The sequence below is a fragment of the Scardinius erythrophthalmus genome (genome assembly GCF_964197995.2).
Source record: "Scardinius erythrophthalmus genome assembly, chromosome: 14".
Taxonomy (NCBI): Eukaryota; Metazoa; Chordata; class Actinopteri; order Cypriniformes; family Leuciscidae; genus Scardinius; species Scardinius erythrophthalmus.
Window position 1 is genome coordinate 30,041,643 of NC_138234.1, and position 18,776 is coordinate 30,060,418.

General features: G+C 39.1%; 1 protein-coding gene across 1 annotated transcript; it reads left to right on the top strand.

Moving 5' to 3' along the window:
• The first annotated feature begins 14,285 nt into the window (after nt 1-14,285).
• On the top strand, nt 14,286-17,792 carry LOC308701558 (uncharacterized protein). Its single transcript, XM_081383915.1, has 5 exons — nt 14,286-14,379; nt 14,493-14,825; nt 14,929-15,096; nt 15,223-15,308; nt 16,283-17,792. Exons 1-5 carry the CDS (start codon nt 14,355-14,357, stop codon nt 16,406-16,408), a joined length of 738 nt encoding a protein of 245 aa, XP_081240041.1. The 5' UTR covers nt 14,286-14,354; the 3' UTR covers nt 16,409-17,792.
• Nucleotides 17,793-18,776: the final 984 nt, after the last annotated feature.

Genomic DNA, 18,776 nt, shown 5'->3' on the forward strand with positions numbered 1-18,776 from the left:
ATATTTTACCCATCATAATAAATTCTACCATACATCATATATCAATCTATGCAGATGATGTGCTTCTCTTTATTAGTAAAATCTCGCAGTCGCTTCCCCATGTCATGAAGCTATTTTCAGACTTTAGTAGTATCTCAGGATATAAAATAAACTGGCAAAAATCTGCTCTCCTTCCCTTAAGTAGCTCTGGCGATGATTTAACTCAAATTAAGATCCCAATTGTAAATCAATTTAAATATTTAGGAATTTACATTTTTCCAACTTTAGAATCTACAGTTAGTAAGAACTATATAAAAGTTTTGGAAAAGATCAAAAAAGATTTGGGCAATTGGATGTCAAGGCCTATATCTTTTGATGCTAGGATTTCTGTTATAAAAATGATGGTGTTACCGCAAGTAAATTTTGTTAGCTCTATGTTGCCTTTGAGTCCACAGATTGAATACTGGAATAGTTTACATAGTTTAATCACTGGTTTTATCTGGAATAACAAAAGACCAAAGATTAAACTTACAACTCTTCAGAGAGAAAAATTAGCCGGAGGTTGGGGAGTCCCAAATTTCAAAGTCTATCATTGGTGTTTTGTATTGCGCACTATAAAATCTTGGTTAGACCCCACAAAATCTGTTTGTTGGCGCTCTCTGGAAGAGAAATTAGTTTATCCGTATAGATTACAAGATTTAATTTATGCAGAAGTTCCTTTAAAACAAGCCAAAATGCGTTTCGGACCAATAATTTTTAATCTTCTATTAATCTGGAAGCTTGCGACTAACAATACTGATTATAAAGAAAAGTGGCATTATCATACTCCAATATTTCATAATCATAATTTATTGCTTGGTGGTCGGACAGTGGCCTACCCAATATGGGCGAACAATGGAATTTATCTACTTGGACAGTTATTCAACAGTAATGGTCTTCGTACATTTCAGGATTTGAAGGAAAGCTATAATTTACCTGGATTTTCTTTTTTTTTATATTTGCAGCTTCGTTCTGCCTTAAAGGCGTATGGAGTCCCATGGGAATCTAAACTTCCAAAACATGATTTTACAAATCAACTATACAATGTAAACACTAAGGGAATTGTTTCTACAATGTATTCTCAAATAATGCAAAGTTCTTAAAAAATTAATTACAATTCAAACAACTTGGCAAAATGATTATGGTTTCATTTCCCCTATAATAGCTTGGAAAACTATTTGGAATAATATTAACCAAGCATCAAAAAATCCTAATCATCGATCCATTCACTTGAGATTTGTATATAGAACTTATTTAACGCCCAGAATCAGACATTTGATTAAGTTAGAGTGATCTCCGCTCTGTCAACTGTGTTCACAGGGCAGTATAGGTACTTTTCTTCACATGTTTTGGGAATGCTCTGAAGTACAGTCCTTTTGGTTACAAGTTACTAAATCTTTATCTGAAATCATCAGTAAAAAGATTCCTTGTTGTCCCTTATTATGCCTGTTAAATGATAACTCTCGGGTTCCGATGTCTGTGCATGAAAAAAGAATTTGGCTTTCTGGCCTAACTGCTGCAAAGAAAATCCTGGTTATACGTTGGAAACCACCACATACTCTTTCACTACATCATTGGTGGAATTTGCTGTTAGATATTCTTACTTTAGAGCCCTCTGTGGCACGGTCTCATGGTGCTAAGGAAAAGACCATAAGATCTTGGTCAAAAGCTCTGGTAGTTACTAAATCTTTTGCCGGGAGGGGGAGGGAAACATGGTAGATCACTCAGTAGGGAGGGAGGGGTGGAGGGGGGGGGGTCCTGTTTGTATGGTTTGTTTATGTATGTGTGCGGGTGGGCGTGTGTATGTAGTTTTTAGTTTGAGCGAGTGAGGGAATGTGGGGGTGTATAATGTATTTTCTGTACATGTATATGCCCTGTTTATTCTATTTTCTGTTTGTTTGTATGAAACTAAATAAATAAATAAAAAATTGTTCACAAAAAAAGAACTCGGCCCATCATCCAGGATCCTCTCGGTGCCGTGGCAACAGCAATGATGACGATATCCCCAGGAGAGAAACTTCTTCTTGGTATAGCCCATTTTTGTCTTTCCTGCATTAGAAGTAAGTATTCAAACGTCCATCTTTTCCAAAAAAGTTGGGCAATGTACTGTACTTGCTTCCATCTTCTCCGGATATACATGTCACACTGTGCGAAGAGTCCTGGAGGAAAGATGGGTTTTCCTTTTAGCAGAAGAATATGGTTTGGTGTGAGGGCCTCAAGGTCATTAGGGTCATCGGAGACGTTTGTAATGGGTCTGTCGTTTAGTATTGCCTCTACCTCACAAAACAGCGTCTGCAGGCCTTCATCATCCAAAACCTGCTGCCCGAGAACAGAGGTGAGTATGCTTCTTACTGAGCGGATCAGACGCTCCCAAACACTGCCTTGATGTGAGGCTGTAGGTGTATTAAAGCTCCACTTAATCCCATCTTGAACCAAAGCACCTTGGATTTTTGCATTATTCAAAGCGGCAAGACTTTGCTTTAACTCTTTGTTTGCTCCAATGAAATTCGTGCCATTATCTGACCTTAGGCTGGACACCGGACCTCTTCTACAAATGAATCTCCGCAAAGCATTAATGCAGGAATCCGTATCTAAAGAGTATGCCACTTCCAGGTGTATTGCCCGGCTGGTCAAACATGTGAAAAGCACTCCATACCTTTTTAGAAAGCTTCTTCCTCTTTTAACTTCTATGAGGCCGAAATAATCAACTCCCACATCTGCAAAAGGAGCCTTGTCTGGCATAACCCTCTCTTCAGGTAAGTCTGCCATCTTCTGCTCTCCAAGTTTTCCTCTGTAACGTCTACATGTTGTACATTCTGCAATTATTTTTCTTGCAGCAGAGTTAGCATTGATTATCCAATATCTCTGCCGGAGCTTATTCAACATGTGATTTCTACCAGCGTGTCCTAGTTGTTGATGGAGGTGACGTAAAATCAGCTGGGAAACATGCAAATCTTTGGAAAGGATAACAGGATGTTTAATCTCTGATGGCAACGCAGACTTGTGTAAGCGACCCCCGACTCTGAGAATGTCATCTTCCAATATAGGATCCAACTTGTACAATGAACTGTCCTTGGGGACATTAACCAAGCCGTTCTTCAGGGTGGCAATTTCACTTTTAAACCTGTGGTTTTGAACAAAACGAAGTATTGCCTTTTCTGCTTCGTCATAACTTTCTGGAGTTAAGGATTTCCCTCCAAGAGTGGCTTTGAAGCTCTGAAGTTTCTGTTCAACAAAACCTTTGACTTCTAGGTCTCTGTCACTTTCAGTTGATTTGAACTCTTGTCTCTTTTGGCAGAGGAGCAAAAGAACTCTTTTAAGCTGGAGAAACCAGGCAACAGATGTTTTAAGCTTCTTCCAAGATGAGAAATAATTAATGAGATAGTCTGTGGGATCTTCTGAGTGCTTGACAATAGCATTCACAGCTACTTCTCTTTTGACCTCTGGGTCCTCAGATGGAATCACGGCTATATCCACGTCAGTGATTGGCCACTCCTCCTCTGACAAAGAGAGGAACTCTGGACCTTTAATCCATTTCTGGTGTGTGAGAAATTCCTCTGCTCTCAGTCCCCGAGATGCTTCATCGGCAGGATTGATCTTGGAGCCCACATACTTCCACTGGTCAACATCTGTGGCTTCTCTAATAACCGAAACCCTGTTTGCAACAAAGGTATGGAAACGCCTAGTTTCATTGCAGATATACTTGAGGACGGTTGTGCTATCTGTCCAAAACACTGACCTCTTTAGCGGCCACTGTAACTCTCTCTGAAGCATTCTGTCCATTCGGACAGCTAGAACTGCTGCTGCGAGCTCCAGACGAGGAATGGTGACTTGCTTCAGGGGCGTAACTCTAGTTTTTCCCACAAGAAATGAAACAGTCTCAGTCTCAGGTAAGACACCGTACCATATCCAACTTGACTGGCATCTGAAAAGTTATGAATTTGTGCTGTTACAGATGTTCCAAAATCAGAAGGTTTAATGCAGCGATCCACCTGGAATCCAATCATTTTTTGGAGATCCGTTAGCCCAGGGGTGGGCAAACTACGGCCCGCGGGCCACATACGGCCCGTTAGGCTGTTTAATCCGGCCCGTCGAGTATTTAAAAAATTGTCTAAAGATCGCATTCATTTTGCCTTTTTCTTGCAATACTTTGCGTTATGCGTTGCATATATTTGACAATCGGAATATCAGATATTTCATGCCATAGCTAGCAAATGTAAAAAAGGAAAAATTACATAAAAGCAGATCATCATTCATTCAGCGCTGTTGTGGCTGCGGTGTGTCATGTAACAAGCTAGACGCGTCATCATGGAAACCAAACAGACAGCGCATAGACTTGGTGCACGTTAATGTTTATTTTTTTTTTTTTTTTTTTTAACTCACAGAGAAAAAAATGTTCGGTAACCGCTTGCACACATGTTTAGTTTTTCCTTTGATTTGTCTGCTATTTAGTTTTGCTACTCTGGATTTGTGGATGTATCCTCCTTTATCGCCCGGCTTTCGACTAACGTTACGCTCCCCTGTCTGCCATGTACAACCCGGTTTTGTTCATTAAATGTTCTGATCTGCCTTTGCTTTTTATGTTTTATTTTATTATACTTAAAATAAATTTGTATAATCGTTTATTTCGTTTTTTTTTTTCCACAAATGTATGACTTTTGGAAGTGCAAATTGATTGCCATGCAGTTTTAATAAAGTTGAATTAACGTAACCTTCTGTCATTTTTACTCTTCTAAGTGTACACTTAGGTTTTTTGTTTCTAATTTACGGTTAGGCCCATTAAATAATAATAAGGATAAAACATATTTAAAAAGTATAGGCTATAATTATCAAACATCTGACTAATTAAAAATTAACCTCAAAACATAACATATGCTAAATGGGGGATATCTAGCATAAAAAAAATGTATTGTCAGAATGTCGTCTCTCAGTTGTTGAATTTCGCGCAGACGTTGCCACAACGTAAATGTGTTTGCTCAGCCCGATCTCATGAAAGTTCGAATACCACGAATTGTATTTGTAGTTCTTATGAAACGCAGTTTTCGCGTGCATATGATACGCACTTAAAGGGATAGTTCGCCCGAAAATTAAAATACGGTCATCATTTACTCACCCTCAAGTTGTTTCAAACCTGTATGAATTTCTTTTTTCTGCTGAACACAAAAGAATATATTTTGAAAAATGTCGGTAACCAAACAGTTGATGGACCCCATTGACTTCCATAGTATTTTTTTTTCCTACTATGGAAGTAAATGGGGTCCATCAACTGTTTGGTTACTGACATTTTTCAAAATATCTTTCAAATTATTTCAAATATTTTTTAAAAATTGCACTCCGCACCCCTAATCCTAACTAATGGGTTTACAGTGCGCAGCATATGCACGCAAAAAATATATATTTTTGGCGTATAAATGGTACGAGAAATTTAATTCGTGGTATATATACGCACTTTCATGAGATCGTGTTTCATAATCTGCTACTGGGCCGGCCCTCTGTCAAATTTTAAAACCCAGTGTGGCCCTTGAGCCAAAAAGTTTGCCCACCCCTGCGTTAGCCAGTCAGACCATTGTTTAGAGAAGGAAGGGGGTATTTGTTCATCCCACTTCAAGTTTCTTCTACAGAGCTCCTGTAACATTAACTTAGCTGACATGATAAAAGGACCCAAAAAACCTAATGGATCGTACAATGAGCTGACCACCGACAAAATACCTCTCCTGGTATGTGGCCGTTCCTGTACCGAAGTTAAACCTAAACTTGTCAGACTCAACACACCATTGCAGACCAAGCGCTCTTTCAATTGGAAGCTGGTCCGTGTCTAAATCCAGTTCTTTCGTCTCTGTTGCTCTGATGTTACTTGGGATTGACGTCAACACAGAGCGGCTATTAGTCACCCATTTTCTGAGACTAAATCCGCCTTTTTCACAGAGCACAGTTAAGTCCTTTGCAATTTGAATTGCATCTCTTTCTGAAGCTATGGACTTCAGTCAGTCGTCCACATAAAAGTTATGACGAACTGTACTGATCACTTCATCTGGAAAAACCAACACATTGTCCTCTGCAGTTCTTCTCAAGGCATAATTTGCACAACTTGGGGAAGATACAGCTTCAAACAAGTGTACCCTCATTCGATGTTCCACTAGTTCTTGATCAGTATCGCCATTAGGCCACCAAAGAAAGCGAAGAAAGTTCACGTGTTTATCAAGCACCTGTACTTGATAAAACATGGCATGGATATCAGACATGACAGCGATATGTTCTTTCCTGAATCGAATGAGGACCCCAATAAGAGAGTTGGTGAGATCTGGACCCTGCAAGAGCTGACAGTTTAGTGATGTTCCTTTGTATGTAGCTCCACAGTCAAACACAACCCTCAGCTTTCCTTTACTGGGGTGATGTACTCCGTGATGGGGAATGTACCAGACTTTTCCATCCACTTGATCTAGTTGGTCAACTGGTACCACTTCAGCATAGCCCTGAACCAACATATCACCAATAAATGAGGTGTACTCCTCCTTAAACTTATCGTTCCTCTCAAACTTCCTCTTCAAACCTTGGAGGCGCTGTTCAGCAACACAGCGATTATTTGGTAAGACAGGATCTTTTTCTCTAAAAGGTAAGTCAATGCAATAATGTCCGTTTTTCAATTCTGCTGTACTACTCACAATCTTCATGAATTTAACGTCCTCTCTTGACATCTCCAATTGCTCCTCTGATGTTCTTTCATTAAAATCATGGTTATATTGTTTAATGAGCATTTCCTCCAGATATTCCACCGAAATGCGATTGGTTGTAACAACAGAGCAGCCAGTCTTTACTCTATTGCTGCCTCCACCTCGGAGTGGTCCATTAATTACCCAGCCAACTCTTGTTCGAACTGCATATGGTTCCAATGAGCAAATCAACATTTGAATCCACGTCATGAAGGTTTATGTTCCCCAAGTAAGACCATTTAGCCACATCCTCCTGTCGTGGAATGTTCAACTTTGACACTGGCATAATCTTTTGAGTTAAAACATTAGGCAACTCAATAAAATCATTAGTATCTATGCCAGACACTTCCAAACCAGACAAAACATTAGTACTCACGATTTTCTTTTGACCCATTGTCCTTAATAAAATGTTTGCTGGCTTTCCTCTTAGACCTAGTCTCCTTGCCAAATCAAAAGTGCAGAAAGCAGAGGTGTGGACTCGAGTCATGTGACTTGGACTCGAGTCAGACTCGAGTCATGAATTTGATGACTTCAGACTCGACTCGACAAAATGTACAAAGACTTGCAACTCGACTTGGACTTTAACATCAATGACTCGTGACTTCACTTGGACTTGCGCCTTTTGACTCGAGAAGACTTGCTACTTCCCATGAAAACTGGGGAAAAAACGTTCACACGCCGCTCTGTTTATCTGCATCTGTGAAAAAATGTGCACCACCTGTATGCATGCAGAGAGCGCGTCAGCCTTTTTTTCTTGAGAAAAATGAATGCCTATCTTGTGTAGCCTACCTAATATTTATCCAAATGAGTCAATATTAAATCAAATCATAATAAGTGAATTGAACTGAAATAATAAAAAAAGCGTAGCTTACCAGAAATTGAACCATGTAAACATTGTAACATGTTGTCACTAAACCTAATAAAATTCAGTTTAGTTACTAAAATGTTTTGACAATACACTTATTGTGATGCAAAAATTACAATTATTAGTAACTGCATCACAGTTGCACCTAGGGGTGTGACGGTTAGTATATAACCGTGAGACCGACGGTTATAGTTGAACACCATCATTAGATCTATATAACCGCCAAAACCGTGTTATTAAAATATTTTTTACAAAAAAAATTTTTATCATAGAGAATGTTTAAATACTAATTAAAAACAATTGTTAACAGTCTGTGTTATTAATGGTCTACGTCGTTTCCAACTGTATTTGATTCTTTGCCAAGTACCCCCTGACCGACCCAATTATTTTAGATGGAAATGAAAGCTATGATATAATGATATGCCATCATTATGAGATTTATTAAACAAATGAAAAACATTTGCAATAATAAACATTAGCAATGAACATTTGCAATCGGGAGACATGGTTTTTACCACTTAATGAAGTTTTGTTTTGTAAATCGTCAGACATGATTTTTACCACTTCATTAAGTTTTGCTTTGTAGAAATCCTTTCTTTAAAGCGAAGTTCGTTTTGTACAAATTGTATCTTAATTTTAATAAATGTTTCATCAACCAATAGGCTCTATGTACGATCGCTTCCGCGTTTTGTCTCAGCCCGCCCAGTTACATCCGGTGCTGCGTCAGAAGCCGTTTTTGCATTAGGTGGAGATAATAGGTGTGTTCGACATCGGCTGCGGCTGGATGCACCCGATCTGCGAGAGTAGCCGCGTGCAGGCGGGGAGGAGCTGCAAACGGAGACGTGAAGTCGGACACTTTCTGGTTCCCGTAGTGACTGCTCACGTGGTGTTTGCATACTTTACCATAGCTGAAGTGAAATTAATGCAATATTTGCCAAATAATACACAGATGTTTCAGAGACATTTTCATTCAATACTTTATGTACTGCTTCACACAGCGTCTGTTTGAACAAGAATAAAGTTCAACATAAGCTACTATCAATGAAGTGGAGTCTACGTTTTTTAATCAGTTTTATTTTGATAAACATGACACAATATAACATTGCAACTACATGACAAGAGTGTTTACTGTTATAAAAAACTGATTTGTGCGCTTTAGAGGAACTAAAGGTGTTTGAATAAACACGCAACACATGTGATCGTTGTCATGCAATGGATCTGGCCAATCGTGGAACAGCTGTGTCGTCATCAGCCCTCGTGAAGCCCAGTGCAGCCGCTCTTGAGAAGCTGCGCTGGCTGAGTTCTCCAGCTACTCTCGAATCGCTCTCGCGGTACTTTGATGGCATACGTCACAGTCACGTGGCGTCGGCGCTGGATCAAGTCGGACAAAATTTCTAACCGGCATGCACTGCTTCAAGTCAGCCGCCGATCGGTCTGCGCAGAGCTGCATGAAGTCGAACAAGCCAATTGGCAAATTACACTCGCTGTTTACAAAAACTTCCTGCGGTTAACGTGAATGATGTTAACAATATTGTGAGGCAGTTAACTGTCACACATATGAGTAAGATAGAGAAGTTCTTTAAATTATAAATTTCAAGCTACATCAACAACTTTGAGGGTGAGTATTCTCTCATATCGCAAAAAAATCTGACTAGCGAATCAGTTTCTAAAATCGTTGTCTCCGTTTCTGAGAAAATTAATTTTATTAAAGTGAATTGTCCTATAGAACGCGCTATCCGGAAGTAAAGACGCCGGCTGAGATCCTACCGGAAATACGTTAGCAGCGTTCGTGCATAGAGCCTATTGCATGTATTTAATAATTAAAACCTATAGGAGACAATAAATAACCGTGACATTGAGGCTCCGATGCGCCGCGTTCACTTGCATTGCATTGTGAAGCTGAACTAGAGCGCATCTCATCGTAAATGAATGAAACTCAGCGGAGGCCTCATACATTAGCATTAAATATATTTGCTGCATCCTTTCTAGAACAGACAAGGGCATTCTTGCGGCTTTGAAATCTGGTCAAAAAAAGTTGGTGCGGATGATGAGTTTTGTGATGCGGTTGCGGATGAAATAATACACCATCCGCGTATCTCTATTGATAACAACATTGAACACTACACAAATATTACTTTTATTCAACCCCCCCCCCCCCCCCCCCCGACAGTTATGTTACGAACCGTCACATTTGACTCACGTCATAACCGTCATCACCAAATCTGAAACCGGCACACCCCTAGTTGCACCCATCTCCCGCCCCCCCTTCCTTCCTGTTCAGCAGAAGAAATAAATTCATGTGAATTTTTTTGTGAAAATTAAATTTTCTGTTTTTTACTGTATTTGATTAATGTCATTGTATAAAAAGAGGTTTAAATAAATACAAATCTATGTAGATCTTATCTCCTTTTACTGAACTGACACTGGTTGCAAAAGTGCTTCCAGTTCTTCTCTGCTTTGCATGACCAGCGTTGGAGGCTTTAGTATAGCTGGTAGGTTGACAATCCTGTATATTACCAAATAGAGGGTCAGAGACAATTCTTACTTGTTTTTCAACAATGGTCACAAGGTCAGTAAATACAGCCCTGTTTCCACTTTGCTCCTGCAGATCACATGCAACATTTCGCCATTTTTCCCTTAGCTTATAAGGCAATTTCATCACAATGCTTCTGAGGTTGGATGGCATGTCCAACTCCCTCATATACATGACTTGCTGTGTTAAATTGGAACAACCTCGAAGAAACAGAGAAAATGATTGTAGTGCTTTCACATCCTCTGGGTTAATGAGAGGCCATGTAAGAATTTTGTCCATATAAGCAGAGGCGATTTTGTGCTCATTGCCAAAATGTTCTGCAAGAAGGGATTTAGCTCTTTGGTATCCCTGCTGAGGAGACAAGTGCTGACAACTTTTCACCAGGTCTCTTGGCTGACCCCTGGTGTACTGCTCCAAAAAGTTAAAGCAATCACTCGTATTATTAGTCTTTTCTTCTACACAGTTTTCAAAAGCTCTAATAAAGGTTCGAAACTGAAGAGGGTCACCATCAAACACGGGAATACTTCTCATTGGCAGAGCAGATGCTAAATTTTGCTGAACCAACAGTGTGGTAATATCATTCTGTCGTTGCATAATGCTCACAATATCATTCTGGGTGTTATCATTGTGTGCTGAGTTAAGATAGGATTGCCGTCCTATTTGTGGAGCATCATGAACCATTTGTGTCCTTTGTGTTTGGGTGTCACTTGTTGCAAGTCTGGTGTCTGTTCGTTTCATTTCCACCCTTTTAGGCCTGACAATCTGAGCCTGTGACTCAGGGTGAGATTCACTGTGAATATTCTTTATGTCGCTGTGTTCTGGAATGAAATGATCCGCGTGCGGATTCGGGCGGCCTGTCCTTTGCTTGTTCCTTTCATAATAGGAATTCATTCCGTCAGATCCTTTAGAACCACATTTTGAATTCATTTCCAGCACACGAAGTTTAGCATTGGCTGCAGCAAGGTCGGCTTCCTGAGCCAACTGTTCCTTTTCCTTCCTTAATTCCTCTTCTTTGGCTTCTAACAAGTGTTTCCTTTTTAATGCAGTCATGCGTTCCATAAGTGCTGCCTTATCGGCTTCTGCTTTTATCCTTGCAGATGAAGTTGAGGATACTCTTGAAACTTGAGAGTGTAATCTGGAAGTATTCTCCTTTACAAATGAGATGTTAGATGCACTGTCTTCAGGTTTAATCCCATCAGAAGTTACACTTTGGTTATCAGGATGTTCGGCATCAATATCAACTGATTGTACATATGGGTGAGCAGCCTCAGACAACCAGCCCTTTACTTCCTCAGTGAAATCACAGAACATGGTCATTTTTGTATGAAAATACTCATTTTGTCTTTGAACTTCACTCTCTGGCAAATTCAAATTCAAGAAGGATTCATGCATTTCATTAGCTTCCTCATAACACTTAATGCATTTTGCCAACTGAGATTGCACAGAGTTCACATTGCCAGTGGATTCCATCAGGACACGTATTTGTTCCATGTACTTCTTAGCCTGCTTGCATTTCAAAGACCTCTTTTCTTGGCACATTTTTACATAAAATGCCAACCCTTTTTCGGTGAACTTGACGCTTCGTTTTACAGAGTGTGTTGACAGAACGTCACTCTTGGCTCTTGACGTGCAAGATTGTTGCGACATTGTTTCTTTGTTCTCAAATCCCTTTAAGTCCAGCTCAATTTTCACACAATTTGTTTGCCGTAGCACAAAGAAACATCATTTGCTGCATTAGGTCGCTTCAATGACATAGCTTTCCTATGAATGAATGACGTGAATGTCTCTGTTGAGGTATTGCGCAACCGCTACACATCCTTCAAAGTCCCTCAAAACCTTTAAGAATTCCAATATTCAACCTCATGCAGTGAAAATGAATCCAACGCTCCAATAGCTAAGCCATCTTCCAATACAGCTTCATAGTAAACATTTTTTTTCACATGCCGACTGTTGAACAGCTTCCTGTGATGTCCGTAAGCCGCCGTCTTTCAGACAACGACGTGATTTTCAACATACGTTAATCCACAATCCTCTTTCATGTAAGCAATCCAAACCTCCACGAAGTCCTTCGACATGAATGTCCACATTAAGGTGGGTTTTTTACTTGTGTAGTGGCGATTTGTCCTAAATCAAAATCAAAAAAATGTCTTAAATCAAAAAAGAAATCAAAATAAAGTAAACAAACTCAAAATCAAACCGGCCACTGAGGCACTGCTGGGATTGCATCTTACGCTGGGCACAATAAGTCTAATGTCCAGGCAAGCGTATCATTCATGCGGTTTATTTCCATTTAAGCAAGCATACAAATAACGTCTGCAGCCTCTCTTTCCCTGGTAAAAAACCAACAACCTTTCCCAGTGCCTGCCTGAGCTAAGTGTAATCACCAATATATACCTGCCAACAGGTGCTCAGTACAATCAAAATAAAAGTCCCCAAAAAGATACTCAAATTAACTAAAACAATAACATTAACATTCTGTGTCTACATCAATAAAATAATCATGCAAATTATTTAAGGAGAAACAAAATAAAGTAAATTAATTATTAAATTAATTACAAAACAAGGAAATAGCTCCAACAGTTTTTAATCACGCTGATGTAAGTTCAAGTGTGAAGTTCAATGAGGAAACTAGGGGGTGTTTACATGACAACATTTTCAACTTGAAACAGTTTTGGCCGTTCATTTGCATGACAACAGTGTTTTGGGGACCTAAAAAACCACAAGCTTTTGAAAACGGGTTTCAAAGTGCAGTGTATTGAAAACGATACCATTATCACCTTCGTGTAACAGTGTCATCTGCAAAAACCTGAATTTGTGAAAGCATTGATGTCATGCGCATGTGTATTATGTGTTCAGTCTAAAGGTGTGTAGTGTTTCTTTACAAAGTGACGGGGTGGTGTGGCGCAATGGATAAGACACATGCCTTTGGTGTGAGAGACCCGGGTTCGAATCCACTGTGAGACACCAATGTGTCCCTGAGCAAGACACTTAACCCCTAGTTGCTCCAGAGGCGTGCGACCTCTGACATATATAGCAATTGTAAGTCGCTTTGGATAAAAGCGTCAGCTAAATGAATAAATGTAAATGTAAGTGGCATCGCCATCTACTGGCCTGGCATGAATAATACAGCTGTTTTAGTCATTTTCGTCTTTGTGAACGGGATCATTTTTACAATGTTTTCGTCTGTACGCAAAAAAAAAAAAAAAAGCAAAGCAAAAACTTTTCAGTTTTTAGTACATCGTTGTCGTGTAAACGTACCCTAAATCAACACACACATACAGGGAACCGAAACAATAAAACCAAACCAAAACCGAATATACAGTACATGTCATAGACTATAAACAGACTCCTCAAAGTTAACATTGGCACCTCTCTGCCTGTTTCAGATCAGTTGTGTAATAATCTCCTTCATTTTTTCAGTTCTAAAATTGACAACGTCCATAATTCATTCCACACCTGTTTCCTCTTCAACACTCTGCTTGCCTAGTTTCTCTGGCACATCTTTTACTGTTTTTTCCTCAAATTGAGTCAGAGTTACTAGGAAGCTTACTAGGAAAGTGTCACATATGAAAGCCACCACTTGCTCGCTTGATTCGTGCAAAATTCTGCTGCTAGGATCTTGACTGGAGTCAGGATAAATGAACTCATCACTCCAATACTGAATTGGCTCCGGGTCAGGTCCAGGATTTTAAAATCCTTCTGCTCTCACATCAGGCACTGCATGGTCTTGCCCCTCAGTATCTGTCTGCGCTCCTAACTATATCAATTCCTACGCATCATTTGTGCTCCTCTCAAGCTGGTTAGGTTAACTTTTTCTTGATGGTTTTAATTATTTTGTATTCCAGTGTGTTCTTTTGTTTTTTCTTTTACGCTTTGTATTTCTATCTTTGTATTTTTATTTATTTTTCTCTCTTTGTATTTTATATTGTGTAAAGTGCCTTGAGAAGCTGCTTTTAAGGTGCAATATAAAATAAAGTTTATTATTATTATTATTACAGTTACACATGAGATTCATACTTTCAGCAAGGCAAGAGATTATATACATTATCTAAGTGTATGAACGTATAGAATAAAAGACTGCACTTGTGGTCAGTCTAAACTTGACTTTAACTTCCTCTTGATGTGGGTAAAATGAAGCTCTTAGTCTGAGGTGAAGTTCATCTCCAAAGAGGTGTGAAACAAACAAGACAGCATCATCAGGAAGTGCTCTGCCAGTTGATTAAACAAAATGAGGATTATGCAACTTCTACTCTGTGAGTGTTACAAATTATAAATCTCTTTTTATATACTTTGTAATCATGTCACTGTATATTTATGATGTTTTAACACCCTAATAATTATGTGTATGATTGTTTATTTCCTGCAGATTTACTTATATGGTGTCAAGCTGCAGAGACTTTGACGACACACTTTACAGATTTGGGTCAAACTGTGACTATAAACTGTGAACTTGGTTTAGAAGAGGTGACATGGCTGTTGCTGAATCTACCAGATCCTCCGGTTATGATAGTACGCTCCTTCTCAAACCCACCAAACCCACCAACAGCGTTTTACTACAACAAAATATTAAAACAGAAATATTCTGTGCAATCAAATCGTCTGATCATAAATAACATCACTATCGATGAGTTAGGTGTTTATTACTGCATGAACTCAGACAGAACAAGATTCAGCGGCGGCACCAGACTGCACATCACTGGTGAGAGATCTTTCAATTATTGCTTCATACTTGTTATCCATTGCATACTTTTTTAGACACTTAAGATTCTCAATAGTTGCTTTAAACAGCTTTTTATTTACAGCCCCAACTCAATTAACCGAGTTAACTGAGTGTCAGAATCACACCGAGGTGAAGTGCGTTCAGCAGAATCACACCGCAGTGAAGGACATTCAGCAGAATCAGACACCATGGAGGACATTTACTATCATCTCTGCTCTGCTGAATGCTGTTCTGGTCATTGTGGTTATTGGTGAGTTTGTTTAAGTTACAACTATGTGACTCCATCTGTAAAAAACACAAATATAATAAGCTTCTACAGTTCTAATTTGTTGAGATTGTGTCACATATTTTGTTACTAAACTGAATTCACCGTTAGGGCTGTTAAAGGTGTTTGCTGTTGGAAATAAAATACCTGGAGGACGATTACAAGAAGTTCAACCTCGAGAATCACACCAACCACTGGTAAATTACATGTGACATCTCTCATTTCCAAAAACAAACAAACAAGCAAACAAAAAAACTTGGTACTTATAGAATAATTTTCTCTATTACTCTTTTTAAAATGAAGATTTGATTGTTCCATGAAGAATCTTTAACATCCATGCAATCATTTTATCACAGAAAAAGGACTTCATGGTTAAATTGTTATTTAGATTTTTAAATGTTCTTCACACTAAGAAAAAAAAATGGTGATGAAGTACGTACTACGGCTGCCCGATGGAAATAATAATAATAATAACAGTACCAAAAATGCATTGTCCAGACCTCTGCTGGGAAGGAAATATAGAGACCGGACCTCTTGGAAATTGAATTGAATACCCCTGTTTTAGGAACTGTTCATTGAAAGGTTTTTAGGGGAACAAATATCAAACGTAGCATCAGTTCTGGCAGGTCACGTTAGTCAAGCTCGCATCAGCTGACTCTCAGCTGATCCACGTCTACCTATAGGAATACGACACCTATCACTGTGTACATATATAAGCTCCTTCAGTCCCAGCAGCGATCGCGTTTCTCAGGAGCTCATTGCCCTCCTCCACCTCTCGACAGTCAGGATTTGCCATTCTGATTCCCCTTGAATCAGAATAAATTCTTGAATCATGTTGTACTTTAAAATCTCGAATTAATGATATCTGCAATACATTCATGTTGGTTCTGTTCTGTTTACCCAAAGGGGGGTTATTGCTGCTCTTATTCATGCTAGGCTGCATGGATGCGCCAGGTCTTGCCCAGAACAGAATCATACAGCCAATCCAAACTGTATGCTAATCGTCAATCGTATTTGACGATAGTGGTCCTGACAGAAATTGCTCGTCTATGGAATCACTGCAAAAACCCACTTTTGGAACCTTTATTTTTAAGAGTGTACAAGACAACTGCAATGTGTTTTTTACCAGTGTTTACAATTTCTAATATTATTTTCCTCATTGCTCTTTCAGTACTTTTCAAAGGTGCATAAAACGTTCAGGCCCAGTCAAGTCGACAGCACCTTTGATCCTATAAAGCTGGCAAAAACACAAACGCAAGTATGTTACACATTATACAGTTTCAAGGATCATCAATAAAAAGAAATTCAGAGGGACAGATGTATTACTGTATTACTACATCAGAGTCATGTATTACTATATAGTCATTGTTTTTGGAGTACAAACGTTACCAAGTTTTTTAGGAATATTTTTAGTGCAACATTACTCTTGCTTTTTTGCTTAAAGGGGGGGTGAAATGCTCATTTTCACTCAATCTCCTGTTAATCTTGAGTACCTATAGAGTAATATTGCATCCTTCATATCTCCAAAAAGTCTTTTGTTTTATCATATTTTTAATTGAAAGATAGGCTGTACCGAGTCTTTCCGGGAAAAAAAACGAGCGGCTGGGGGCGGGCCGTGTGGGCGAAGCTAAAGCTGTGCTAACGCGCCGAGCTAACAACACACAGAGACATTTGTTCAACAGTTTTACTCACCGTTCCAACGCACGACCGCGAACCTTTATCATTGTAACTGCTCGATCCTTAAGCATTAGACGATCTGCAAATCCATCGATCTGGGCTTTGTTTATAAAACAATCATCGTCAAAATTCAGGGAACAACAGTCTTACACAACTCCGTTTATGCTCAGGAAAACAAACTCCATCCACGGGTTCCTTAACGCTGGGTTCTTTGGGAATCTGTGCAGGGTTGTCTTGCCCTGGCAACCAAAAACACACTTCTTTGGTGACATTGACTTCCCAAAAGCCGGGCAGGGCGCTTTGATGGCGAACTGCTTTCACTATCTTGCTCTGGTCTATGGATGCGCGCGCGCCCGCGATCTTACCGGAGAAGTGCCCTTAGGACCCATATAAGGAAATTCCGCTCTATCTTACGTAAGACAGAGCCATACTCAAAAAAAACTTTCCGAAACTTGTGACAAACCGGAAGGAGTATTTTTGGAACAAAAATACTCCTTCAAACGTACAACTTAGTTTTTGAAACTTTGTCCATGTTTAGCATGGGAATCCAACTCTTTACCAGTGTAAAAAACTCAGTATGCATGAAATAGCATTTCACCCCCCCTTTAAATGTAACCTATATTTTAAGAAGCGCATTGTACACTTAACACTTCCCTTTCACTTCTTATGCATGGTCTTGTCATATACCTGAAATGACTGGTTTAAACTGGTTTTGTTGATGTAATTGACATTTGTTTTGTAAGTGTAGCCTGACATAATGGAAAGTTTTTTGACTGCATGGCAACTTCACCTCAGATGTGTGAAGAAATTGTAAAGACTGCTGTTTATGTTTTGTATTGAGAATGGTACATGGTAATATATGTAATTCAGGTTTATTAAAAGTTCAATCTAAAGATAAAATGTTGATAAAGCATTGAAAGATATAGTAACAAAGCTGTACAATATACATTTTTATATATGATATGCATCTAACACAAAAAAAGAGAATGAATAAAAATGCAGTGAAAATGAGTTCCTCTCTGGTCTGTGTGGTCGAGGTTTACTTTAAAGCGGCCGATGTTTCCGCTCACAGTTCGAGATGTGTGAATGATCACTATAGCAGATATTATTCATCTGGATCAGACAATAATCATACAGCTGCAGATCTGTGAGTTTCTCACGTCACATTTGATTGAGTCAGTTTTCTTTTGATTTTACATCCTTATGTGTTTTTCTTACTCTCATAGATCTGTTCATGTGGTCTCAAGCCACAGAGAGTCTAAGGGCGTTTTCACAATCACATCAAATATGGACTAACCCAACGTTGGGTTAAAAATGCAATTTAAAAATGGACAAACACAGCTGTTGGGTTACATTTTTAATGTAACCAATGCAATTTGTCCATTTTTAACTTGCATTTTTGTCCATTTTTGATTTTGTCCAAAATGCAATTTGTCCATTTTAAAATTGCATTTTTTAACCCAACGTTGGGTTAGTCCATATTTGACCCAACATTGGGTTAAAACAACCCAGCATTTTTTAGAGTGCACCTACAGATTGTTTGTTTTGTTCCGAAACTGGTACTTAATTTGTTACAATGTTGCATTTTCCTCTTAGTGCGGTTTGTTTTCATAAGGCAACCTTTCAAAGCGTACCATTGTGTTCACGCAAGTCATATGCGAGTACAACTGTTCTCTTATTGGTCAGTGTTTCCTTTTCGTAATCCATCAAGATGAGCTACATGAGCTTATTTTGGCTTTATTTGTAACTGTCGAGACACACGCAAACAGTATACTAATGTAGCCGTCATTGCCGCTGTTAACATCCAACCCATCCAGTAACATCCCAAGCTCAAATATCTACTGCATATGTCCCTCACTCACACCAAGGAGTGACCGTAACCAGATTTTCACTTCAGTTTCAGGCAGACAAGTGTGTAACAGCTTTAGTACATCAGGCAGCAACAGAAAACAATGCCATGTCTCCATGTCTGTAATTTCGGTGGCGAA

What these genes read in the sequence shown, in the direction of transcription:
- LOC308701558 (XM_081383915.1), top strand. Translation starts at nt 14,355, where the DNA reads ATGAGGATTATGCAACTTCTACTCT. An exon ending in TCTGGTCATTGTGGTTATTG is followed by an intron (nt 15,097 to 15,222) that starts GTGAGTTTGTTT and finishes ATTCACCGTTAG; the next exon opens with GGCTGTTAAAGGTGTTTGCT. An exon ending in GAGAATCACACCAACCACTG is followed by an intron (nt 15,309 to 16,282) that starts GTAAATTACATG and finishes TTGCTCTTTCAG; the next exon opens with TACTTTTCAAAGGTGCATAA.